Source organism: Wyeomyia smithii, chromosome 3, assembly GCF_029784165.1.
Source record: "Wyeomyia smithii strain HCP4-BCI-WySm-NY-G18 chromosome 3, ASM2978416v1, whole genome shotgun sequence".
Lineage (NCBI taxonomy): Eukaryota > Metazoa > Arthropoda > Insecta > Diptera > Culicidae > Wyeomyia > Wyeomyia smithii.
In genome coordinates, this window is record NC_073696.1 from 52,263,220 (window position 1) to 52,290,261 (window position 27,042).

The 27,042-nt window shown below is 36.8% G+C and overlaps 1 protein-coding gene across 3 annotated transcripts in view; it reads left to right on the top strand.

Moving 5' to 3' along the window:
- The window catches only part of LOC129730268 (Krueppel homolog 1), a 48,930-nt gene extending 22,167 nt beyond the window's left edge, over positions 1-26,763 (top strand). For 2 of the 3 annotated variants that reach the window (XM_055689463.1, XM_055689462.1), the window contains 3 exons: positions 18,094-18,990; positions 22,805-23,804; positions 23,873-26,763. In XM_055689463.1, coding sequence (XP_055545438.1) covers positions 18,105-18,990; positions 22,805-23,804; positions 23,873-24,221 — 2,235 coding nt within the window. In that variant the 5' untranslated portion in view covers positions 18,094-18,104 and the 3' untranslated portion in view covers positions 24,222-26,763. Of the gene's footprint in view, positions 1-5,168; positions 5,754-18,093; positions 18,991-22,804; positions 23,805-23,872 lie in introns of those variants that run through there. The other variant, XM_055689461.1, reaches the window with a different exon arrangement.
- The last annotated feature ends 279 nt before the right edge of the window (positions 26,764-27,042 follow it).

Here is a 27,042-nt window from a genome sequence, read left to right on the forward strand (position 1 = left end):
CCACGGTGAGAGCGAAGGAAGAGCAGCAAGCACTTCTGCAAGCATTCCTCTCGATAAATCTGCCCGTTTATTGTGCTGGTTGTAACGAACGGCTTGCTGTACCGTTCTCGCAGATCACCTGCAACAACACGTACTTCTTCGCGAATATGTCCGTCTTTCTCTTCCGGAACCTCCATGCGGGACGTTCCGACAAAAAACTCGAAGCCAGGGATTTGTTTGGTGTTCGCCTTAGTGTTTGTCTCATCGTCCATGACGAGACAGCCTGGCTTGACCAACCACTCACGGTACAGCTTCCGCGCACGCCATTTGGCCACCGTATCTTGCTTCTCAGTTCGATATGGCACCTTTCTGGCCTTAAGAACCACTTAAACCACTTTGACGAATTGACCTTTTTGGCTGGGTTCCTTAGCTACCGCGCCTTCTCTAGGTATTCGGTTTTCGGTTTTCGGCTGAGTCTAGCGCGCCGCTCGATGGTCTTGATAACGCGGGACATGGTGGAATGATGGATTCCAAGCCTTTTGCCGATCCATCTGTGCGACTGACCAGGATTATCGATCACCGCGTCCAAGATTTGCCCTGAGGTAGCTCTTCTTGTTTCGAATGCATCTCGGAAACTACTTGACGTGATAAAATTTTGCACATATAAACATAACACTCTAAACTAGTTTATCCAAAATTTCATTGATTTTTATCCACGCGATAAAAAGTTACACCCAAAACAAAGTGTCGCATTTTTTCCGAGTCCAATCTTTATCACATGTGTACTGAACGCGGCAGTAAAAAATCTCAACTATGAACTTAAAAATGCATGTAGATTTAGTTCAAGTTGTTTTATTTCAACTACAGTGATATATATTGGGGGCTGTCCACATTCCACGTAGATAACGTAAGGAGGAGTAGGGGGTACACAAATATCCACGCTTATCCATGATAGAAGGGGAGGGGATAGTGATAATGTCCACGTGGATACGATACTTTTCCAAAAAAATGGAAATCTGTCAAAAAAAAATTGGCCTGCAATAAAAAATCTACAGCTGTTCTAATTTTAGAGTCGTTGTCAGCTGTATTTGTGATAAATTTGGCTTCTAAGACATATTTGTTTTTCATTCATTTTCTTCGTTAGCAGAGGTCCTTGGGGCACTTTCAACTTAGCTTAATTCAGAATAAGTTTTGTCTTTAGTCTCATCCATCTATGAATCCACTTTTCGCTAAATTAGGAATCATTTTCTGCTTTGCCCCTTTTTCAGAACGCTTCTATTTTTCAACCTGAAAAATGCTGGAAATGAAATGATTTTCTTTTCGACCTTCTCCTCTCCATAGAATTTAAGATTATTTTCTATGTTTTTGTTTTTTTTTTTGCATTTCAGGAGCGTCCTAAGTATTTTAAGTAAGTTCGAAAAAATAAGTGCCAAGTTTCATTTTAATACAAAGAAGAGTGATAACAATAACTTTTCATTGAAACTTTAAAAAAAATTACCTAAAAAATTTTGAAGCATATTTTTTCATTTTCAACTTTTTTGAGAATAATCAAGTTCTAATGATGCATCACGTTTTTCATAGTAATTTTATACTTATTCTTGACGACTAGCTTTCTAAGTATATCAGTTTTTTAAATATTTTCAAAATAAAGTTAGAGTTTTTTATAAGAATAAACCTTTTTTGTAAGCTACTCGTTAGTATAAATTCAATATAACTTAATCCATTAAAGTAAAGCCTTGGTGCTACATTCCTAATCGGAACTCGACCTTCTGTTTTACTATACACAGACTTCGCAGCATGTACAGGACGATTGCGGGGCTAGCGCTACGATCCTACTGACACTAACAGTCTCTCCCGAGCCGGGACTCGAACATACAACAACTGACTTGTTAGGCCAGCATCGTACCTCGAGACCAGCTGAGAGGACTTAACCCATTTTTTGATAGCAAAAAGATTGAAACACTCAAAACGAATTATGATATTCCACGCCAAATAAAATAATTGATATATAGGAAAAACATCACAGAAAAAAATGCAAGCTGGATAATTGTCCTTTGTGCTATCAGCTATTTCAAACGTCAAGCCGGTAAATCCAGGCAGTGCAGAAATGACCGCTAATACGAGTAAATTGAATACGTCGGTAAGCAAACAAACGATGGTAAACTTCAGCAGAATTGCTACCGTGAATATGGAACTTAAGGTATTCAATGTCAAACTGAACATGCGATTTTATTAATTATCACGGCATAGTTACCATTCCAATGCAAACGCGAGCACAAAAATTATTTCAAAGGTGATTTGCGAAAACTCATCAAAGATCTTTCAGAATTTTTCATGGCATGACATTTTACCACTAAACACCGATCATGACATAATTCTTTATATAATTTATATAATTACAATTGCAAAAGGGTGTTGATAAAATTCCTACCCAGGAGTTTCCACAACTTAAAAGTTATTCAAATGATCCAATTCTGCAAGTTGTCTAACAGAATTCATAATGTGATTTTGATATTCCCCGGATAATCGTCAGTCTGTGATTTTACTGTGCATATTGCACAGGCATCAAAAATGATATTCAAATGAAGCGACAATACTTTGACCTGTATTATAACTGAAAAAACATTAATTTTTTCATAACGTAAGCTCCCGTAATTTTATTTCTCACGGTCGTTTTATAGAATGCTCAACCAGTTTTTTTTCTTCATCAATGCTCAACCAGTTGAAGAAATAATGCTGAACAGGCCCCAAAATAGAATCGACGATTAGCCGATTGTGAATGCGAACCGATGTGCAAAAAAATGTAAATAATGGTTCGCGAATCGAAAAACATGCCAAAAGTTGAGAGTTCAGAAATAAAACTCTCGTTCCAAAATAGCTTTTATCTACTGCCTGCCTCTAATCAAAATTCAGTATTAATTGATACCGTCTAAGACGGCAACGACGCCATCTTCGTTGAGGCCTAGCCTCAATACCAACAATGTTGAGGTTACACCGCCTGATACAATAAACATTCACTTCTATTTTGGGCCTCGCAAAACAAGTCGTCGCAATAACCGCCGGCGCCGCCGTCCTTGGCAAAAAATAGCAACACAAAAAAATGCTTAATGCAAATTCGACATCGTATTCTGGAACCTATTTTAGAAATCTGTGGAATTTTCTCAAAACAAACCGACAGCACAGGATTGGTCTGAAAGATGGATGTTTTTTTCGCGATAGCTTTTCAGTTAATTGATGGCCACTGTGGGGTAATGTTGAATTGAAAAGAATTGGAGTTTCGATTAATTGTTGAATTATACTCAGCTTAAATTGTGACGTTTGAAATGATTATTTTTTTCCGCTGCTTAGTTAAAGAAATTTTAGTGTGGCCAAAAGTTCGAGACTGATGCGATAGCCTTAGCACACTTACGCGGCTTGAGCCTGGCACAAGATTAGGCGAACAGTGGAGAACAACAGCACGGTACAAGGATCGTCTATAAATAAGACTAAAGAGAAATAGGCAAAATAAAACACATAGCTTCACGCGCAGTCTGAACGCGGTTGAAATGTTGTGCCGTACCTCAACTCTGCGCAAAGCATTGTGGCACCTCGGGTGGGTTCTGCTGTATGGGTTAATGTTTACATTTGAACAGTAAAAAGTATGCTTGATGCTGTTCTTTCTAACATAAGAGATTGTTGCGACACTAAACACCTACAACTTTTCACAAATTAAATATAATAAACCTTCTACCTGTTACTAACAGTTTGGATTATTTTATCATGCGAATCGCCATTTTTTCTTCTCGTGCGCATTTCGTTACGCAACAGGCCATGAAATTTACCAAAAGCTACAAAGGAAAATAAACATTTTATTTTATATGACAATTATTTATTCACTGAAGCATGAAGTTTCGTTCTTGCGTCAAACTGTTTAACGATATGATAGTGACGTCTTCGTCCTGTTTACATGCGCCTTTTGTTACGCAACAGGTCAAGCAATTTACCCAAAACTTCGAAGTAATTTATGACAATTAATAATTTACCGAAGCATGAAGTTTCGTTCTTGCGTCAAACTGTTTAACGATGTGATAGTGACGTGTTCGTCTTGTTTACGAATTCGTCCAGAATATGTTAAGAAAATAAATTATGATAATTACTGTATCACGATGAAAAAAATTTAAAAATATCCGAAACGACTCATTTGCATTCCGGCTGAGCAGAGCCAAAACCAAAAATTCGCGGAGAAAATCATTAAAAAATTTGGCTCCCGAATGCGGACCTGCCACCACATGCCATCACAATCAACCGGTCGATTTGCATGCCGCCTAATTCGGTGACATTTTGCGCAGGGAAACCGAAAAAAAACCATCAGCAAAAACTCCTGCGCAGCAGACGGACAGGGTGAATCCCGTGATACGGACGCGAAACAAATTAATATAATAATAATAAGAAACGCGAAACAAATTAATAAATATAATAATAATTAATATAATAATAATAATAAGCGATTGGTAACACCGGTGCGCTAATGAACACTTCATTGCGCGTGTCAGTGATTGGCTCCAATTTCGGCGGAGAATTCTAAGATACAATAATTGCTTCCAGTTCTTCTGCAGCACTCAGGTTACGGCATTTCGATTACGAGTTCCTGTCCGAAAACAGAAGAAGAAGAAAAAAGCCAAACAAACACGAGCTTCACGATCTTCGACGGAAAAGCTTAGGTTGTTTGACGCAAACGCCAGTGCAGCCGGCCGAAACCTGACGGAGCGACCGAGCGAACGAAAGTCGAAACTCGAGTCGATCGGACAACCGGAAAGCAAAGAGACCGGTCTGAAAGGTGGCACTAATCCTGACCTAACGCAAAAAAGCGGACAGCAAAGCTGTGGTATGATTCGGCCGGTTTGGCTTCATCAACAAATTAAATGTAGGAGTGTGCACGGATTAATATTCAACATTTCTGTGTGAGACTTATAAAAGTAGGCTGTTTCACCAACACATCGTTGGGAGTATGAGAAAACAGCGCCGTCCCCGTAGTGCGTGACTGCGTGTTTTTCGTTTTTTTTTTTGGGTGGTATGGATGGTGGGTGGTGAGCGGATACGCACTTTGTTTCGAGCTGCGTTTGGTGTGAGAGACAAAGAATACGCGAGAGAGGACGCACGCGCGTACGCACCACGATCGAAGCTTTTCGATGTTTTTCCGCTGCCTCGTCCATCACACGTACGCAATTGATACGCGCAGGCAGTCGAGCTCGCCTCGAAGTGGTATGGGTGTTGATGCTTGCTGCCGAGGTGTGTCGTCTCGTTCAGTACGGTCGGGTGATGGATCGCAACCTCGGTCAGTCCACTGTAGAACGTCGCACCGTACAAACGTAAATATTCGGACCGGGAAGCGCAGAACGGGACTGCGCTTGTAGAATAAGTTCATAGTTAAGGGACAATCTCCCTCTTCCGTGATGAGTGCCTGGAGTAGTACATGATGACGGTCAGGAGAACATAATCGGATAATTGGATATCAGTGCGGATACGTAGAACAAAAAAATGTAGAGTGGTTTCATTATAAATATTTTCCTAGAGTTTTAGTGGATGGTTAAAAGAAGTATTACTTTTCGTGTTAGGTGTTGAATTGGTGCAAGTTATTTAAAAAGTCTGATCTTGAAGAAAAAACAGAAGGTTATACCGTACAAGTGAAAAGTGAAACGATAGCGCTGCCAAAATGGATCTCTGGGATAAAAAGGATTGGATTAAGGATATATTGTCGAAGTCTGGAACGGAGATCAAGGAAGTGCCAGCCGAAGGTAACTTTTACCCGCTGAAATTGCATCAACATAAACTGAATTGTTTTGTATTACGTATTTGAAGTTAGTAAAGCAGTTTCAAAGCCTGTAGTCTTCGGTATTCTTACGCTATAGTTTTTTGATCAAAAGTACACGTGAGATTTTGAGTTATCCTTTTAAGGTCTTAAGTTATATAAATTACTATGCAGTAATGAAGTGAAATTTTAGATAAACGGTACACATCTCTAAATTTTTTCAGTAAATTATGAATCCAGATTGTACAAAATTACATTTGTTACTTTTTTGTGGGTTTCTTAACGTTTGATTTTCATAAATACGCCTGCTCATATTTACCAGTTTGAATTTCTGGTAAATATGAGAATCAAACGAATAACGAGACCAAAAACCCAAACGATCAAAGTTATGAAATTGTTTCTTACATCCGCAAAAAGTATATCATCATCAATAAAAAACAAAACTCATGCAGCACAAAAATCATGTCCGAATAAATCACCGCAAATGACTGCCATTCAATAACAGCAGCGACAAGCGCAAGTGCCGTACGTTATCTATCGTAGACTAGGGAAAGCAGACGCACTGAACGAATGATTTCGATGATCCATCGAGAGGGGAACCCTCTTTCGACGACCGCCAGTTAATCGGTTCGATTGCGCGCACGCGTTTTGAGTTTTGTGTGATAAGAACAACGGTTCTTTATTCGACAGCGTGTGTACAGGTCAGGAACCGTGTACGTCAATGCCGTTTAAATAAATACCACAGGGCGTTCTATAAAATTTGACTGTAGAAGTGACGAACGGTGAAAAATTATGTATTTTTACATCCTCAGAATGAGTTTCTATTAAACTTAAAATACATCCGAGAGTATCAGTTATGCTTTTTAGTATTTTATAGAGAACACGTTACCCACAAATCTGAAGCCTGTCTGTCTCTATAGCTTTAGCTGATTATATATTCCTCAAACTATGAGTTTGATTGCCATCATGACTAGTATTTTTGGTCCACAGTTTTTCTTATTGCAGGGCGTCAAATGAGTTCTAAGGTTATCACGATTTTTTGCGATCTTGTTTCTTTCGCGTCGAGTGAGGATCATTTTTATTACAAACTCAGAGTATGAAATAGAAGATTAATGATTTGATAATCGAGCAAAAATTATACGTGAAAAGTTTTTCGAAGCAAGTCAGCAAAGTTAAAGCGAGGATCTAATATTGTGCGGTAGAGCCAGTGTAATGTTTCAATTTGTGCCGAGATCATATTAATTACATAGGTTACAAAATTTCCGCACGATTTCTCATAAAGAGGTTTTACTTCACTTTACCATAACACAAGTCCTGAATAAATACTGCACAAGACATGTTCCCAATGCACAAGGGTCCAGAAACTCAATTTAGAGGGAAATTTGGATCTGGTGCTCTATAACAGTATTTTAGAGAAGAACTTTTCCTGCAAAGTTGCTACCCAAATTTTCGATGAAATGCAGTATCTAACTTTTTGTAGATAGGAAAGATAGAAATTGTTCTAAAATGTTATAGCTCCGTTAATTTTAAGTGAACAATTTTTCTTTATATTTGAAAATAACCGATTTAGATTTAAAAAAAAAACACATTTTTCGCTCTAATTTTTTATTTCAATTTTCACACTAAAACAATATTTAAACAACTTTTAGAGTTTTTTAGGAGAAACCATTTTCAGTGCTGACATCGTATATTTATATTCTATTTGATATATATATATATATATATATATATATATATATATATATATATATATATATATATATATATATATATATATATATATATATATATATATATATATATATATATATATATATATATATATATATATATATATATATATATATATATATATATATATATATACATGAATATTTATATTCTACTCAAAGTTATTAATGTTATTCATAAAAAACATGCCTTTTTATTTGTTTGTCGTTCCTTTTGGGGCAAACATGAAAAATATCTTTTGGTCTTAATTTGAAGGGCATATCTGATTTTTTGTGGGGACATTTTTAAAACTTTATTATTTTTTATATTTTTGTAAATTCAATTTGAAAAAATGACGAAAATCATAATAATTTTTTATATTTTGCATGTAAAAGCACACAGGAGTTATTCTTTGGTATTTTTTCATAAAACTAGAAATAATAATAATAAAACCGTCAATTTGATCCAAAAAGAATAAAAATCGATCAACTGGTTCAAAAGTTATGAATATATACATTGTTTTTGAATTTGAACCATGGAAAAAGCGCACGCAAAATTTTTCCTTGTTATTTTAAAAGCAATGACTAAAAATTCGGACTTTAATAATAGATTTGTTACTTGAAAAGTAATAACATTTTTCTCCAGTCAAGTAACAACACATACTGTCATGTGTTTTGCATATGTTACGAGATCAAGAGTATGACCATTACAACCACACGCAACATTTTTATTCCTTCTAAGCAATAACAAAATAGATTGCCTTTTATTACGATTTCATTACTGCAACAACGCATACAAGCTTTTATTTGTTACCTTTTTTGTCTAATGCGCGGTTTTTAGACACAAAAGCTGATAAAATATTGCTCTAAAGTAACAGAATCTTGCCCGTTTGTGTTGGGCGTGGTCACGGTTTGAACGTTTATATTTCAGTTATTTTTTATCAGACTATCGAGGTTTTGGCATCAATCGATCAGAACTTTTTTTACGGTTGAGTTGTTGTAACAACAACAACCAGTTGATTGAGACACTATTGAAAAAAAATAGTAAATAACATGTATTGTCTGAATCATACCGAGCAACCAATCACTACCTAGCTACCCAAGCACAGCCGACACTAAAGTATACAACCTACCTGACTTTGGAGTGATTTGTTTTTGTTGCTGTTGGTTTTCTCGCTTTTATTCGCACGCCACGCTTACCGGAAATTTATGAAAGGTAACATTAAACATTTTACCATCATTTTGTTTCCGAAACTGTAACAATATCATACGGATGCTAGGTGCTGATCGTGAAAAGGGAGAAAGGGCAAAATTGTGCCAGTCATCTTGTGCCGGATTTCACCCATATATCTGGCGACTGGTAAGGAGTACTTGGTAGCTGCAAAATTGCTGAAAATAGGCGGAATTTTTACCGAAATAACCACAGAACAAGGATCATCGGCAACTGGCACCTTTCGGTGCCCCAAAACTATGTAATTGAATCAGGAAGCTGAATTTTTTCTCTCACAAAACGTTTCGATAGTAATAAAAGCCATGCAAATAAGCTTATAATCGAGTTCTCGATTTTTATGCTTAGAGTTAATTTTTCGACTGCGGCCGGTGTAGTTTTCGAAAATGTTTTACTTTCCTTGCCATTTCCTATTCTGCTGGGCTCTGCCCTCTTTCCAAGTAAGTGACGAAACCTTGATATAAAACAGGGCTGTCCAACGTACGGCCCGTGGGCCACATCCGGCCCTCTGCTTCATTTCTCGCGGCCCGCGTTAAGTTATGGAACACGTTTCACATCTGGCCCACGTGTTGGTGCATTCGGCTTGGAATTTGTTGAGATAAAAACGTTTTTGTATAAGTTTCAATTACAAGTGTAATGCCATCCTATTTTAGTGTGTTGAAACTTTCAATCCGTTTCGACATCTAAAAAATGAAGAACAATTTCAAAAGAATGGAGGCAGTAAAAAATAGTCTGTTTTACTATAGTAAAAATTTCAAAAAATCATTGTTTGTTTCCCTTATTTATTATAGCTGTGGCTTGTAAGCTTACATTTATTATGGTAAGATTCAACTGATATCACCCTTGGTTCTTCAATTGAAAATGGACTGCTTTTATGTAAAAATCAAGGCTAACCAGCATGATATTTTAAAATATATTTGCACATAATGTAAAAATTAGCAAAAAAATTTGAAAGTTTTACAAATTTTGACCCGACTGCTGTTGTGAATCGTGAAATTTGGCCCGTGACACGCGGGTTGGAAAGGCCTGATATAAAAGATATCATTCGAACATTTTAACCATCATTTTCATTCCAAAAACGAACCGGTGACATACGGACGCCAGATTTTTGGAATACACCTGAAGTGAAGCAAAGTGTGCCCTCACTCTCACCCTGTGCAGTGATACTGAATTGAATCTAAGTTACCCCTACCTCAAATTTAACGTTCTACTGATTCGTCTGGTGTTATTTTTTGTCACACTTCGACATTCATTCGTTCACGAAAGTAATGAATGTTATCAAACTTATAGCGCTTATCTAATTTCGTCAGGCTACAGCAAGCATTGAGAGCTGTACAGGATGAAGCATGATTCTTCAAATAATTGTTACTATAGAACCATCTTACAAATAACCAATGGTTTATAGTTGTTTCAGCTCCAGGAATTGGAAAACTATCGATCAAGCGAATTGATGGAATTTCGAACAGAGACGTCAGTCGAATGAACGAGAGATTCACACTGCTATCGGCACGGTAAAAGTTCTTGTCAGAGCATGCTGTATGAGGGATAGAATAGAATGAAATAGGTGAAAATATTGTACTCTAAATGCTCTTATTATTCGCCTCCACACAGTTATGTGTTCTGTCACTTTTTCTGGCGACAAACTACTATCGAAGCAGTTTCGATTGGTGAATAAACGAAGATATTAAGAATGTGTGCGAACATCTCAATCATCGCAATGTCTTGTCATATGAGTATAATGTATAAGTGCAAATTGTAGAAGTGTGCGAAGGATCAGCAGAAGACGATTTCTCCGAAGCATCGAAATATGGAAAAAATAACGTAGTCGCCCTCACGCCCCAATGAGAAAATACGGGTTTAATTATATTCGATAAAGATCCATCCCTGCAAATATTAGCGCGATTGTAGCAGTTTGCGTGACCAACTCCGAAATAGAGTGACCATAAAAAAACGGCTTTATTCGATGTATCTTGTTTTCAAAAACTCATAACTTTTAAACCAGTTATTCGATTTTTGATCTTTTTGGATCAAATTAAAGGTAATTGTTTCTAGTTTTAAGAGAAAATACCAAAAAATCAATCTGGGTGCTTGTACGTGCAAAATATATGAAATGGTTATGATTTTTGTTATGTGTTCAAATTGACTTTATTCAAACATTAAAAATAACATAAATTTCGAAATTTCTCCATATATAGAATCATATATGCCCTTCAAATTGAGAATATCTCTTTTTATGTTTGCCCCAAAAAGAACGACAAGAAATGAAAAAGGTATATTTTTTATGGAAAACTTTAATAATTTTGAGTAAAATAAAGCTGACGCATTGCAAATTGTTTCTCTTAAAAAGCTCCAATGTCGTTCGAAGATTGTTTTAATGTTGAGAATGATGAGAAAAAAAGTTAGAGCGAAAAATGGTTTTTTTTTCAATCTAAATCGGTTATTTTCAAAGATAGAGAAAAACTGTTTTCTATAGAGTTGCTCAGAATTAACGGAGCTATTATATTGTAGAACAATTTGTTTTTCTATCTACAAAGATAAAAAAGTTAGACACTGGATTTCATCGAAAATGTGGGTTATTCTTATTTGTGATAATTTTTCAGTAAGCGCGTTGTCAAATGTAACAACTTTTTAGAAGAACGTTTTTCTCTTAAATATTGCTCTAGAGCTCTAGACCCAAATTTTCCCCTAAATTTAATTTCTGGACCATTGTGCAATGATGATGAACATTTTTAGTTCAATAATGAGTTCAGAATCTCACAAGATTGCTGTCTCGATGCATCAAATAACAATAAAACTCGAGCGTCAAATTTCGTAGTAATCAGCCCAATATTTAAACTCTTTACTATTCCGGACTTATAATAAAGGAAACGGTTATGCTTGTTAAAAAAAAACTGGCCAACGTTTTTGGATGCTTTGGACGACTCTCACCAGCAACTTTGCCGGTCGCCGATTAGACTTAAAGTTTGTTTTCAGAAGACATTCAAGCAATCAGGGTCTTTTTTGCACCAGTGATTCAATTTGTCCGATTTTTCGTGTTCAGTTTTGAGTTGATTCCTTCTTCCACTTTCGGTCAATTCATCTTCGAACACAAAAACTTTCACTAAATTCATTGCTGGAAAAAAGTAAGCGAAAGAAAGCTTTATTTCCAGCGATAAGTCACACGCAGATAAGTTACGTCTGTTCGCGGTCGCAGCTTGCTGCGATTCCACTAGAAAACATTACAAGTCATGACTTAAAAATCGTTAATAACTTAATTGCTCATTTTTGTGCAGATCAATTAGTATCTATAGAGAAATCGTCCAGCTCAAACCTTTGTAGTGGTATGTGACGGGACAAGTTTCTTTAGAGAAAAAAAATTAAAGGAAAATTCAACTCTTTTTTTTGCAAATAAAAATTAGGTGTTTATTTAAAGAATTTACGTAGTCAAACAAATTTGGTTTGTCAGACAGTTTTTTTACAACCAATGGTTTTTACACGGGTAAAAATATTTTCCCGTTTTAATGACCTTTCAGGACCCCGCACCCCAATCAGTTAGGTGGTGGTTGTATTCGCTTCGCATGAACTGTAAACTGCAGATTGGTGAAATACCTGTGCGTTCTCCAACCAGGTTTTCTGGCGTATTCCGCTAGCGGAAATTTGGAACTGTAAACTATCTTGACACATCACTGAAGTTGAGCATAATAAAGACTTGTTTTTTTACGTAGAACTACATTTCTCAGGAAGATCGGCTACATTGGGGTGAAAATGAAAATATAAAAACGGAAAAGGGGACAAAATTTGTGTTTTTAATGCTTATAAGTCACTTAGCTTCCAACGCATTCCCGTCGTTTTTGTAGCAATCAATTGAAAATTATTCACGCATGAGCCCCCAAATACAGACAATTGTAATTTGATTATTTGAACTATTGTAGGTAGCGAACGGCTTCGGCAGTGGTTAAGATTGGTGCAGAAAACCTGCCGAAGCCTTTCGCTACCCTACTATTGAAAAGTGTTAAAATAACAAGAAATAAAACAAAATTTAGTAATTTAATTAGTCAAATTTTTAGTCCGAAAACAGCTTTTGATGTCAGGAATAGCACAGAGATGGGATCAGCATCATATCCTAAATTGAATTAAAAACTAACTGTCCTTTTAAGGATGAAATAAATAGTCAATTGAAGAGTTAACATTTTGTCGTTTATACATTACACCTTAATCAAAATGTTGGTGTGCCTTGATATAGACGATTGTAAAATCGATATGATCTTCATGTCTCAGTACGAGTTCGAAATTCAAATGTGCACCAAGGAACAAATAACTGAGTGACCAACTTTTTTATAAGTAGACCCTGTTGATGTTTTCCAGAATAATGCGAAGGAGCCCAGTTTAGAGCAACCATCAACGTCAAACATTAGTTCTACTATTCAGGATGTCCATGATGTTCAACATATTGCTTTCTGAGAGAATTTGAGGCGACATTTTGACCACAACTTATAAACATTTAAGCATCTGATAGGAACAGCTTTTACTACATTTACACAGTTTACCTAACTATAATCGATCCGCTGCATCACGCCACGCCATTCCGAATAAGACCGTAAATAGGAGTGTGTGTTCATGATTTCGGGAGCAAAGAAAACTCGCAAGCGTCAACACTCGGTGGTGTGAAATGAAGGAAGTGTGAAAGAACGAGAGACAGTTCGAATGGTGGAGGTACTCCATTGTGTGAGTGATTTCGGTAGCGGTGAGAACACTACTTGGAGTATCGCATGCTTGTTTAGAGTGAGTTTAGCAACACTGGAGCATACAACCATAAACCATTTGTAGTTAAAAAAACTTTAAAACAAGTTGTTTTCCTCGTTTTGTGTTGCAAAATACTTTTTTTGTGTTTACATTTATCGGTAAGATATAACTGTTATCTGCAACTTTTCTGAAGAAATCACACCGATTAAACAAACCGTTCTGTTTCTAAAAATATTTTTTAACCATCCATAAGGCAATCCACGGGTGTCGTTTCACTGCTTGTACGTTTGTAATTGTTTTTTCAAGTTGCAGAACCAAAACACAACCAAACACAAAATCTTTTAATGCCGGAAAAAAAATCTAAAGTGATATTTTATTATTGGGTAAAGGATTGTCACTAACCATACTGGAGCAACCGATCGTTTGTTTTTCGTGCTTTTCGATCCGGGTTGCATCCAAGTTGCGACCGTTCGAACATACCTAAGGCTGTCAAAAGTTGAAAACTAACTGAAATCAGCTGACCGCACATGTCTCGTCGATTGCCTTAGCAACATCCATAAATTACGTAACTCTAAAAACCCAATTTTTGGACCCCCACCCTCCCATATGTAACGAAAAGTAACGCCAAAACCTACCCCCCATAAAAATTACGTAACGCTGTAGAAGAATATGCCAAATGAAAATGCTCATATTTGGAAAGTCTTCCCATGATTTTTTTGTTACTTAACGCTGATCTTACCTCCCCCTCCCCTATATAACAAATTTTAATGCCAAAAAATATATCCCCCCTCCCTCCTGTAGGTATTACGTAACTTATGGATGCCGCCAAATTATTCGTGACCAAAAAAAAAAGCAGAAAATGACATCTTCAACCCATAAGAACATCTATGCAAAGTGCAAATGCAATGCTATCCAAATGACATTTAAAAAAAACAGATGAGAAACATTTTGTGTTCTCTAATGTCATCGATGAAGATTCACAGTACTTTTTTCAGAAAAAATAAAATCCGTTAGGAAAAACGATCAAAAATGGTTGAAATGTTATTATAAATTGTTTAGGGTATCGAACGTTTTTGGCAGGTTTTTGCATAATACTGCTGCAGAAAAGCTGCCAAAGAAAACTTGTTAATTTAAGGTTTACTTTGTTTTGCCGTGCAAATCATAAATAATACTGACTGTCGAACTTGTTACTACAAACGCAAATGCTCAAACCCGTAACGGTTTGGCATCTAAGACCGTGAACAAAATCTGATCTTTTACGATTTTTAGTTTTAAGCTGAAAAATTATAATTCCAATAATTCATAATCATGAATCAAATTCCAACTCACCAGAGTGATGAATCCAATTCAAAGTTTATGAACTTTATCCTAAGTTTAATGAATTTTTATTGTAGTTTCATGAAATAAATTACTGACTTCATAAACCAAAACACGAATTCAAATATAATGTCTAATTTCATTCGTGGAACGCTAGATCACATGAATTATATTTTCAGTTTCGTGATCGATAAACCATGACATTAAGATTTAATGAACCAAAGTGAAGTTTCATAAATTAAATGTACACCCAGTCCGCACAAATGACATGTTGGTGACCTTTAAGAGAAGATTAATATTCGTATTAGGAATATGTTCTATAAATGGTCAGGAATGCTTAAAAAGCGTCGAAATGGCGAGGCTTAGAGCCTTATACAATTTTCTGCATTTACATGTTTCCAACTGTGTGATATTTATATGAGAAACCAGAAACGTTTCTAATTTTATTTTAAGTTGTCATCGCGAGTCGTATTTTTATCAACACATTCATGAATTTTTTTCGTGACAAAGTTCTAAAATAAAATATACTGTTCGTGACCAACTCCCGAACATTGCTATTTAATTTTTTTGTATTTCGCCGATAAAATTTAGAAATGATTGAACGTGTACAAATTAGCAATAACATAGAACAAGTTGAATTTGCGATGAATGCCAAAAGCTATTTTCAAATGCAATCCCATTTTCATGGAGAAAGGTTATCGCCTACCCCTTAAAATTTTCGCGCGCCTTTCCCAAAATTAGGGTTTAGATAGTATTCGTAAAATCATAAATATTTTAGAATATTTTAAAATTGAAATTTATTGTTTTTTTAAGCGTCTGTCTGTTAATGGATAACTCTTGTTGTAATTTTGTTACAAATTATATGGAAATTAACAAGGAAAGCTTCCAAATCATATTTTGGTTTAAATTTATAATATATGTACTACTTTCGTCAAGCATTGCCTCCATTTTAGTGAGTCACCAAACTTTAGGTGCTCGTCACCAATTCTTGGTGACTTTCGTAAAAAAGATGCATTCCTCTTAATAACGGTTATGGATCATTTCTTCATTCTTCAATAAACATCAATTAATACGGGGACTCTTTTGAGACTAATCGAACGTTAGTTTCAAGAAATATGTGACCTTATTAATTTCAACTAATCTTTTCGAAGCTACTTGATTAAAAAGGATAGTTACTAAAATTCCGCGAAATTCTTGAAAAAATCATATATTCATAACAACATTTGACATATTCTTTACAAAAGTCACGGTGACTAAAAAGTAACATTTGTTGATTGAAGCCCGATGTTCACTTTTTCTGATATTTATTTAAACTAGAAGAGATGATTACCAAAATCACTGCGACAATGTTAATAACATATAAGTTTTTTTTCCGAAGGTCACAAATTCTATTGAACAAAACATTTGACAAATATTCTCTCACAGAAGTCACAGTGACTAACAGAGAAAACTATTCCTATGAAGGTCACCATGAAGTTATCAGAAAAATTTAAATGTACCTTTTAATGACTTAGTGACTATTCTAAGACAGCATATCATTTGTACTTCAAATTATCACCGTGACTACTTAATGGAAAAAATAATTTCGTTTCACAAGTGGAATAATTTTGCCTGTGACCCTTCAGAGAAGAATAAATAAATTTTAGTTCAATTATCACAGAGACAAAATAAAAGAAAAATTTGTTTTATAATCATAGCGCTAGTGTTATTTGTAAGAAAACTAACACAAGTTTTTCTATAAATAGTAATGGTTACTCGCGTACAAAAACTATTTCCATATTATTTTTAAAACATTCGGGGGACAATTGTAAGAAAAAAAGTCTTATTTTATTTGTGACTCTCGTGCGGATTGGGCAATTTCGTGAATCGGATCGCACAAATCATGATTTCATGAAACTAGCCTAATCAATCATGAGTTCAATTCATGGTTTCCCAAACCAAAGCAAGGTTTTATAAATCGAACACCCGATTTCATGAGTCACATGCTATATGTCCTGACTCGCAACTCATGATTTCATAAATCAAAATCATGGTTCCAGTAGCCAAAGCAAGAATTCACAAATCGAACACCCGATTCCTGGAGTCAAATGCTAAATTACATGACTCGTGACTCATGATTTCACGAGTTCAGCTCATAATTTCATGGGTTAGAATAAGCCAAAGCAAAAATTCATAAATCAAACACTCGATTCCCGGAGCCAAATGCTATATTTTATGACTCGCATTTCATGATTTCATAAATCATAATCATGGTTCCATGAGTCAAAGGGAGATTTCATAAATTGAACGCCCGATTTCATGAGTCAAATGAGTCAAATTTCATGACCCATACATAAATCATGGTTTCAATCCAAATTGCTCATGATGTCAGCAAAACAGTAACGCACGGGGTGCGTTACGAACAATTGGCTCATGATTCCATGAGTCTTTACTCATGGTGTATATTCATACCATGAAAATACATCCAAATCATGAAATCATGAGTCATTTTGCCCGTTTTTGAGATTTTATTTCTACCCGTGTATGCTAAAGTACGTTGAATAAAATATCAACCCTTTTAGAAAAGTATTCTTGAGTCTAAAATTTCTTCCACCAGCGGCAAATACTCAGTTTGCTGAGTCGTCTGCAATATTTTTACTTCAGAATATAATTTTGTGAGGCTAGTTTCATAAGCGTAAACTATGGAACTATACTGCCGTAATATGGCATTGTGACGTAGATCCAAGTGATCAGTTTTTCAGTACGGCCCAAAAACGAAAAAAATTCCCGTCATTTTTGTATGGAAATGTGTGCCAACGTCACTTTGTTTTTTGATTTTATGCAACGTACGAATAAGTAACAACAAAAAGGAAGATACCAAAAGATAGGTTTCCGAATAATGAACAAGTTGGCATGGAAAACTCATATTCGAGAAAATGGCACTTACGTCACTTTGTCATCTCACGGCAGTATATGTGTCCATGACATATTTCAGCTTACGTTAGAATCTAGAAATAACATCTGTGGAAGAAAAACAGGTTTTGATTTCATTTAATCGGGCTCTATTTATAAACTGGTCGTTTTTTATGTTTTAAATATAAACTGGTCGTATACGCTATACGTTTCTTGACCCATTTTTAAAAATAGCACAAAATAAAAAAGGAGGATTTTATATGCGGTGAATAAATTATCATTGCCACGAAGTAAATAAACCCCTAAATTATATTGATGACTTTTTAAATAGTTCGTATCAGCAAATGATAACAACAATGACAATGATAAATTGTATATTAATAATAATATCTTATATAAAATTTATTTGTCACAAAATCATAACCAAATTTCTTATTTTCTTAAATTTTCATTTGAAGATCTCCGCAAAATGGTGTACTACACGGGACTGCCACTGCTGATGCAGCAGGCCGATGGCAGTGTAATGTCGCAGCTCTGCTTTAGCAGCAATACGGCGACAAACGACCAGCGCAGCGTTGAACAGTCGCTTCAGCAGCAGCAGCAGCAGCAACAGCAGCGAATACAGTTCCAACAGAAAGTAGTCAACCTAAGTAGCAGCAATGATCTGAACAACCACCAGTTAGCATCATCAAGCACATCCACACAAACCAGTGCAAGTAGTAGTGCTTCTTCGCCACCAATGGCGGTCGCTTTCGGGAACTATCAAACGGCTGGAGCTGGTATGGTTGCGACTAATTTAATGCCGCAGCAGTCAAGCACCTCCGTAGGCTCGAAATTTCGTTGCGAGCAATGTAATATTAACTTTGGAAGCAAGAGTGCCCATACCAGTCATATGAAATCTCATGCCAAGCATCAGCAGCAGCAACAGCAGATTCAGCAGGGAATGCTGTTGGAGGGTAAAGTTGTGGGAAACAAGCCGGTAAATGCGGCAGCTATTGCGATCCCAGGGGCGGCCAGTTCGGCCGATCCGTACCAGTGCGATGTATGCAAGAAAACGTTCGCCGTTCCGGCAAGATTGGTGCGACACTATCGTACCCATACCGGAGAGCGGCCATTCGAGTGCGAATTTTGCCATAAGATGTTTAGCGTCAAGGAGAACCTGCAGGTTCATCGACGGATACACACCAAGGAGCGACCGTACAAATGCGAGATTTGCGATCGTGCCTTCGAGCACAGCGGAAAGCTGCACCGGCACATGCGAATTCATACCGGCGAGCGGCCCCACAAGTGCAGCGTCTGCGGAAAAACCTTTATTCAGTCGGGCCAACTAGTCATTCATATGCGAACGCATACCGGTAAGTTGGAACGGTGATCTATTGTAGGTTTTGACGTAGGACTGGGGCTTTGTTGTTCTATATGGGGGATATATATGATTAGTAGTGAAAATGAAAGCAGTGGGTATTTTTAAGGTCGATATTTTGCGTACAGTATACTGGTCACAAGGAAGAAAGCTTTACACGTCAAGTGTAGACACCAACTTCCTTCTGTGACATCCTCTATTTCTATGTCAGTGAAAAATGCTACGGATCATCTCGGTATTTAGAACGAAGTAATTGTCTTTCGTCCCAACGTTTCAGCACTTGTCCGTGCATTCATCAGGGGAAAAATAATAATTATCGGACCACGTCAGGTGGTTGCATCTATAGATCACTAGTCAAATATTCTTAATTCTCTTAGACAATCCAATATAAGCTGTTTATACGTTTGGTGGTTTGGTGGTTGTTTTTCCCCTGATGAAAGCACCAATAAGTGCTGGAACGTTGGGATGAATGACACAATAACTTCGTTCTAAAAACTGAGGTGAATGACAGCTAAGCCGAAACCTAATTATTGGTTCCGAATCAATGTTTTTAGTAAGTTTCGAAACCATTAAGTACTGTAAAATGGGGTAAAGTTGATCTTTTTTGTTTTCAATGTTTTGTGACTGATTATGTTTGTCCTCCAAAATTGTCTTAAAGACATAAAAAGGAAAAGAATTGATTTAAAGAGACTAGAAGTAATCATCAACAATTATGCATCAATGAAACATTTTTCGCTTCGATTTACCGTAACTCGATAGAACGTAACGAGAAAAAAAAGTTGCCTTATATCGAGGTATGACTGTACCTATTTGCGCACAATTACACTTGCTTTATTTTTTTCTTCTCTTATTTTAAATAAATAAATACGAATAATGAAATCTAATCAAAACACTCCGTAAACCATGAAAAACTAACAGGCTCACAGCACTATCAATACGTAAATTTATTTTTAACGTAGGTACTGCTTGCTATGTTTATGAAATATATCCGATATAATAATCATTATGGGCACTACATTACCAATATCCAGTGCTGATAAAAATCATTTTCACTACCGGAATCCTTCAAAAACTACAGCCAATCTTGAACGTAGTATTCTTAAAGATACACAAGATTTTCATCCTTGCCATACTCATACTCTGATGAAATATTTCACGCGCATCGTTCAAGGTCAGACAATTGAAATTTGCTGTTAATCTATCCAAATGATCTTCACCGTTCTTTTGGTGAAGCGAAAACTACATCAACCGAAGAGCGGATTTACCGGACCCGGTTTCTTTCGGGGTAGTGTTTTTTCCCATCCACTAAACGCTTAATGCCATTGTACGGTACACAAACTGAATTTACAAAATTTTCAATGAAACTTAGAGTAATAAATTTTCAGAGAATTTGAAACGGTGAAAATCAAACGAACACGTTTTCAGTACGACTGTCGCGTGACTTGACTTTCGTTTTTCTCAAATAATGAAGAAACGAATGATTATGATGGCAGAAAGAAACACTAACGTTGATGTTGGTTATTTTTCAATTTCATGCAATAATATACACCCCGCCAATATGTGATTAATATTTTTTGCACTATCTCGCAGTTTCCATGACAAACATGTATAGCAATTGGTCAGTGCTGATAGAGTTATCGTGTTAGAATTCACACTTTTATTGATACAATAACTGCAACAAAACGATAAAGAAGGAGTCTATTTTTATGGGCCCATTTCGAGGATAAAATCATAAATAAAACAAAAAAAAAATTCAAGTAGTTGAAAACTATAGATATTCAATTCTTCGGGAGCATATAAATTTGTTTCATCATATCGCAGGCAAGTAACTACATAGTAAATTCGCCATTTCTATTATTTATTTGCAGAACTGTTTCTAGCGTTCAAAATCGACCTAGGTAATTTAGTTTGAAATCAACACGATGTAATTTTTTTGTCCTCTATTCAGTTTTTGAGATGATACAAAAATTTGCAGCTTTTAAGCAGGAATCGTTGTTAGTACTTGCTTATATCTGAGAAATTCAACAAATTATAATCTGAGCAATTAAAAATATAAAAAAAATCAAAATATTATAACTTTTTTTTCTTGATTTCTCCATGATCGGCCTGGTTTCATTATGTAGCTAATTAAATTTTTAAAAAATGAGCTCTTTTAGATAATTAATTATTATTTTTTAGGATTATTTTTCAGAAAAAAATCTTTGGTCAATTGGTCGCGCGCCGATAATTCGCTCCACAAGTATAATTTTGAAACATGATGTATGATAAACTTGCAGTCCTTAAGTAATGCTACAAGTTTGTCGAAGAAAGCAGTGCTCTATTTCTTATGCCTAAACTGTGAGAGCCCATATTCAGTGGGATATTCAACCAATATTCGCAGTGAATATTTTAATATTCATCGCAAATATTGGCTGAATATTGCACTGAATATGCGCTCTCCCACTTCAGGTACAAGAGTTAGAGCGTTACACTTTTCGACAAACTTATTGTGCTACTTAGGGACTACAAGTTTGTCATACATTGTTTCTTAAAATTGTACTTTTGGAGCGAGCTATCGGCACGCGGTAAAAAGTACCCAAAAATTGAATACGAAATATTGTCTTTGAGCCTTGTCTACAACTTTGCCAAAGACGTCAAATCAATCAAACAAACCGTTTTGGCATATTCTGGGACATTTTATATTGATTCAAAGACTACATTATATTAAAATACTACGAAATTCGCTGGAAAATCTTTGTCAGACAAGCGACTCGTCGCTTCCTATTTTTCTCTGCATGGACAATATTTCGGTGCTCCGATTTTTCCACTTTTTGTCGAAAACGTTCGTGGTTGTGGTGGACGCATGAACTTGTGGATGATCTGTTTGGATGACTTCATGCGGTGAATGGTTGTAGAAAGGAGCGACACATATGTGCAAGTGCTGCAATGTTGTTGTAATAACTTATTCCAACCCGTGTTTTTCTACGGCTGAACAACCTTTTGAAGTCATAAAACGTATGGTTTAAGCCATTCTGAGGGTTCTAGAATAAAAAAAGCAAAAAAGCAAGTTTTCCCATATAAGTGTGCATATAAATTTGAAATGCAATGCACCAAGCAGAGACAAAACCAATCGACTTCAGGTAAACTTAGGATTGTTTGAGGGGCCCCAATGGAACCAGAAAACCTGGTTCTGCGAAATCGATTACTTTGTCCAACCCAAGTGGATATAGGTTGCACAGACTTTTAAAACTCATTGGTAAATCTTGTTCTCATATTTGGTTGTTTTCGTCAATGCAAAAGTGAGTAATGGCAAAGCTTATCGATGGTTTTCTTGACAACGAGGCAATAACAGTATACTTTACCAAAGGACACCTAAAAGTTGGTTCAGTTCGATTTTTTTTTTGATAATTTTTCCATGGCTCTCGCTAATAGTGAGAGTTCAAAGTGGCTGAAATGGTTGAAAAATGGAATGTGCACCTTAACTCAAAGTTTTGTACTCTGTCACAAATACCCAGTTTTGTCACAAATACCCAGAAAAACCTGAGAACTTTACGTTAAAATGATTGCTTTTTAGTAATCTGCGCTTTCGGGCTAAATTTTGACTAATTTCTTGGAATTAAATTTACATTGGTAGGACGGAATTAGAGAAGAGCGAAGTGAAGTAATTTCAATAAAACTCTGAAATTAATTGCCTCCTAAGCAAATCAACAGTGTCATATCTTAGAGTAACTTTCTGACAAACTTATTATTTCTATCATTCGTAGTCCTACGTTAAGCATGCGGCGCTTTAACTTTTTAACCAAATTGTTTGTTTTCGTTCTTTCTTCCAGGCGAAAAACCCTACAAATGTCACGTAGAAGGCTGCGGCAAGGGTTTCACATGTTCAAAACAGTTGAAGGTACATTCGCGTACGCACACCGGTGAGAAACCGTACCATTGTGATATTTGCTTCCGTGACTTTGGCTACAACCACGTGCTAAAGCTGCACAGGGTCCAGCACTATGGTTCCAAGTGCTACAAGTGCACCATTTGCGAGGAAACATTCAAAAGCAAGAAGGAAATGGAAGCGCACATTAAAGGACATGCGAATGAAGTCCCAGGGGAGGAGGACACCGATAACAAGACGACTGTGACTTCTACTATGAGTGCGGAATCAAGTCGAAGTACTCCGGAATACTCGTCAAGCTCGAGCAATATGGCGGCGCCTGATACACTAATGGCCGAACATCCGATGGAGCTGGAGGAGAATCTGCCGGTTGCCCACATGGAAATACGTGAGCAAAACAGCAACGGAAGCAGCAGCAGCAGCAGTAGCAATTGCAGTGACCTCAATAGTAAAGACACTCGTTTCCCGGATGGGATTCACTACTACTCTCAGTTTGAGCAGTCTGTTCTCCGAAGTTACGGCGTGCAGTCCGGCGTGAATCCGGCACTGCTGGCAGCGGCTTCGATCGCTGCCGCCGCCACTGTGTCTGGTCTAGAGTCACACGAAACGCAAAGCAATAAAAGTCCCTCTCCTCCGCCACTTACGTTTATCATGTCGCCGCAACAGCAACAGCAGCAGCAATACCATCAACAGATAGTGACCTCAACCGCGGGACGGTTGTCACCAACGATGGCACAGCCTTCGCAACTGCCAGTCGACATTGTCACTGAACATCAGCAAGTACAGGCACACGTATATCCACAACAGCAGCATCAACTTCCGGAACAGCAGCTTCATTCCCAGCCAATGCAGTCCAACAGCTCGAAAGCTATGAAATTTGAACCGATGGCCATCATGAAGAACCACGGATACTTTGCGCCTGCTTCACAGGCTACCGACTTCAGGTTTGTTTGCAATCCTTCAAATTAAATGTCATGCGTCATCACTTAAACTTCCCTTTTCATCCTTGTAGAACATCCAGTGACATCGTGCGGCAGGTTGAGGCAGCAATCGCTGGCACGGAAAGTCTTCTGACTCCGCCGCGATCATCGCCAGAGTCTCCAGATCGTTCGTCATCGCCTGAATCCGACTCAGTATTAATGGCCAATCGGGACAACAATACGCTACCGCCTCGGAAGCGAAGGCTGTACTTCAAGGATCAACCATCGCGGGCAATCGGCACCGATGATACGGAACTAAGAGTACTGGGCCCGGTAGCAAAACCAGTCCCGGAAGTACAGAAACCCAACGCTCAGTCATCGTCCCAACCGGCGATGCGCATGAGCTCGGTAATACAGTACGCCAAATCATCCTACGAGTGAGGACAAACCCGTTAATCAAACCAATGGCCATATTCATGATTCGTGTACGTTTGGGACAGACAGCATACTTTGAGCCGAAACCGGCATCGGAAGGTCTGTTTTGTCTACCGAAATATTTTCGTTTCTATATTAGAATAGTAGCTGCGGTTAGTCGGCTGATTCAGGAAGGAAAAAAAGCAGACTTATTAGAGGTTAGCTAATTTAAAGGTAATGTTTTTAGAAGATAATATTTATCTACATACAACAACTAATGCATTAGAGTATAGCGAGTTAGGCTTAGGAGAGTACATACATACACACACATAAACAGACACACATACTATATATGAAGGAAGACTGTCTCAGGTTAATCAGTCATTACAATTGATAGGTGGAGCGCTCGTACTAGCAAAAAAAACGCCACTAATTTGAGATCCTGGGAACGGGATGACGATTGAGCATGTTTTGGACAAAGGAAATTATTAAGACTGTTGAAATGTCAAAAAATTCTAGTAACCAAGAATTATTTTAGGGCGCCTAGGGTAAAGGTTGGGAAACTTACGATCGTGTGTGTCGAGATCGGAACAGAGATAGGCTATATTTTATGAAAAACATTGTATCGTTTTGGATAAAGAAACACACGCCAGTGAAACCGTAAGAATAATAATATAACATGCAAAAATCTTGCTATATTAAAGTCCGATGGCCATGTGAAAAAGACTAGTTTTATATAGTGGTGAAAAATATCAGCAGGCACAGACGCAAAAGAAGTGAAAAGGATAGACTGTAATGCCCAAAATTGAACCCTAGCTTATAAGAAACCCAAACAAGATCAGTTGTGTGTCGAGAGAGAGGGAGCGAGAAGAAAAAAAATACCGAAATTAGTATTTAAGCAACAATTTTCCGAACCCAAAAAACTTTCACAATCCTATTTTACATTAATCGGTAGGCATATTGAAGAGAACGTCAGTGAATGAACTCATTTATACTTGAACAGTAACATTTGCAAGCATCAAAAATACCACTACACCCACTGCCAACAAAGCGAACGATAAATCAATCGAGTTATCAGGTAACCAAAAAAAAAAAAACAAACGCACCAACACAACCCAGTGACGCAGCAGAAAATTCTAAACCATAATAATCAGGGAGTATACCTGGCAGCACTGTACAGCCACGCGGCCAAATTGTTTCCTCTTTACCATACCAAAACTTTTTTGCGGTTACTACAAAACAGAAAAAAACTGGCAGTAAAGGCAACAAACAATAACGAAAGAATATACCTCAAATATATACAGAAATGATAATCATTGTTCGTTGGAATTCGAAATCAGCTGAAAACATTGTACATATACATCCCCGCTATATTCGGTAGTTGACTCGTGTTTGGTTCTGATCTCCGTTTACTATTAATAAGTGTCTTCGGTAAAAAATTAAGGACACTGTCCCATCAGTGAGCCAACAAATTTCTATTTGTCTTTTTATGCTTTATGAAAGATATTTGTAAACTATAAAAACAAACATACAGAACAATGCATTTAAAAATACTATTTTGAAAAAATAGTTACTAGGTTTAAACAAAAGCTGACAGGGCTGCACAAGCCGGTCTGCTCTGAGGATATAAAATTTCGTGATCTTGTTCTCTTAAGTTTTCACCCCTCGTTAGTGTATCAGCAGTATGGTTTCACGACCTTTAACCTTTTTTCTGTTTATCGTTCAAGATCCGCTGGTTTGGTTTTCGATTTGATTTGCCTCCGCAAATCGGATTTAACTGTGCTGTAGTTGGACTCTAATAACAATTGCTACGACAGTTTAATGTTTTACAAAGAAGTAGCAATTACAAAGTAAACATTCTTACAGCTAAGCGCGATTAGTGTTGACCCGGGCGCGTTACCCTTCGGGCAGACGCCGAAACAGATGAAACCTAACAAAACTAGCCGAAATTTGTTTTCCGCGCGCAGTAGGACGTGGTTCTGTTGATCTGTTTTCCGTTTTTTCGAACGTTTTTTATTCACACCAAATAGGCAAAGGAAAAATTTTCGTTACATTTTCATGGTTATCTGTCATGTACATCTCTATATACCTTATTGCATTATAAAGCATAACCAATTACTACACATAAATTTGATAGGCAATACTACGTGGAACATTTTTACTATGTAAATTAAAAGAACCGTTTACCGGAGGATTGATGTCCGGTATGGGGACAATTCCCCGATCAATCAAACACAGCAAGATGGTGTCGTTGTGGCGCGAAAATTACGGTTTCCACCGAACTCGAAATGCTGTATCATAAATGAAACAAAAAACTCAAACCACTGCAATACCACGTATAGCAAATACTAACATAAACCAATCAAATTCACAAAACAATTCGCTTTGTAGTTCGAAATGCATCAGCCGACAGCATCGTGTTGGCACACAAAAGCATAACCCAATATTGGAAAAGAGCAATGAAAAAAAGTAAAACATGTGAACTAACATAAGAATGCAAATTGTAAGACATCGAGTAAGGAAGACCGATCGCTGAATAAACCCGATTTATTATAATGAGTAAAACAAATATTGACTTTTAAGTTTTATATCCGAACGACTGGCACGTAGAAATTAAGTATTACTCCAAGGCTTTATCAAATTTCAGTGTCTCGTTTTAAATAGCTAACTAGCAAGGAAGCAAGGAAAAGATACTTGCATTATTGGTTGTAAATGTGCTTTGTTGTAAAAGGTTGCTTCGAATAATTTTCGCTAGTGTGGCCTTATTATTCAAGCACTAAAACGTCTGTTGATTGCAATGTTTACTTCAGATTAAAATTTTGAACGGGAAAGAATGCAAGAATGCATT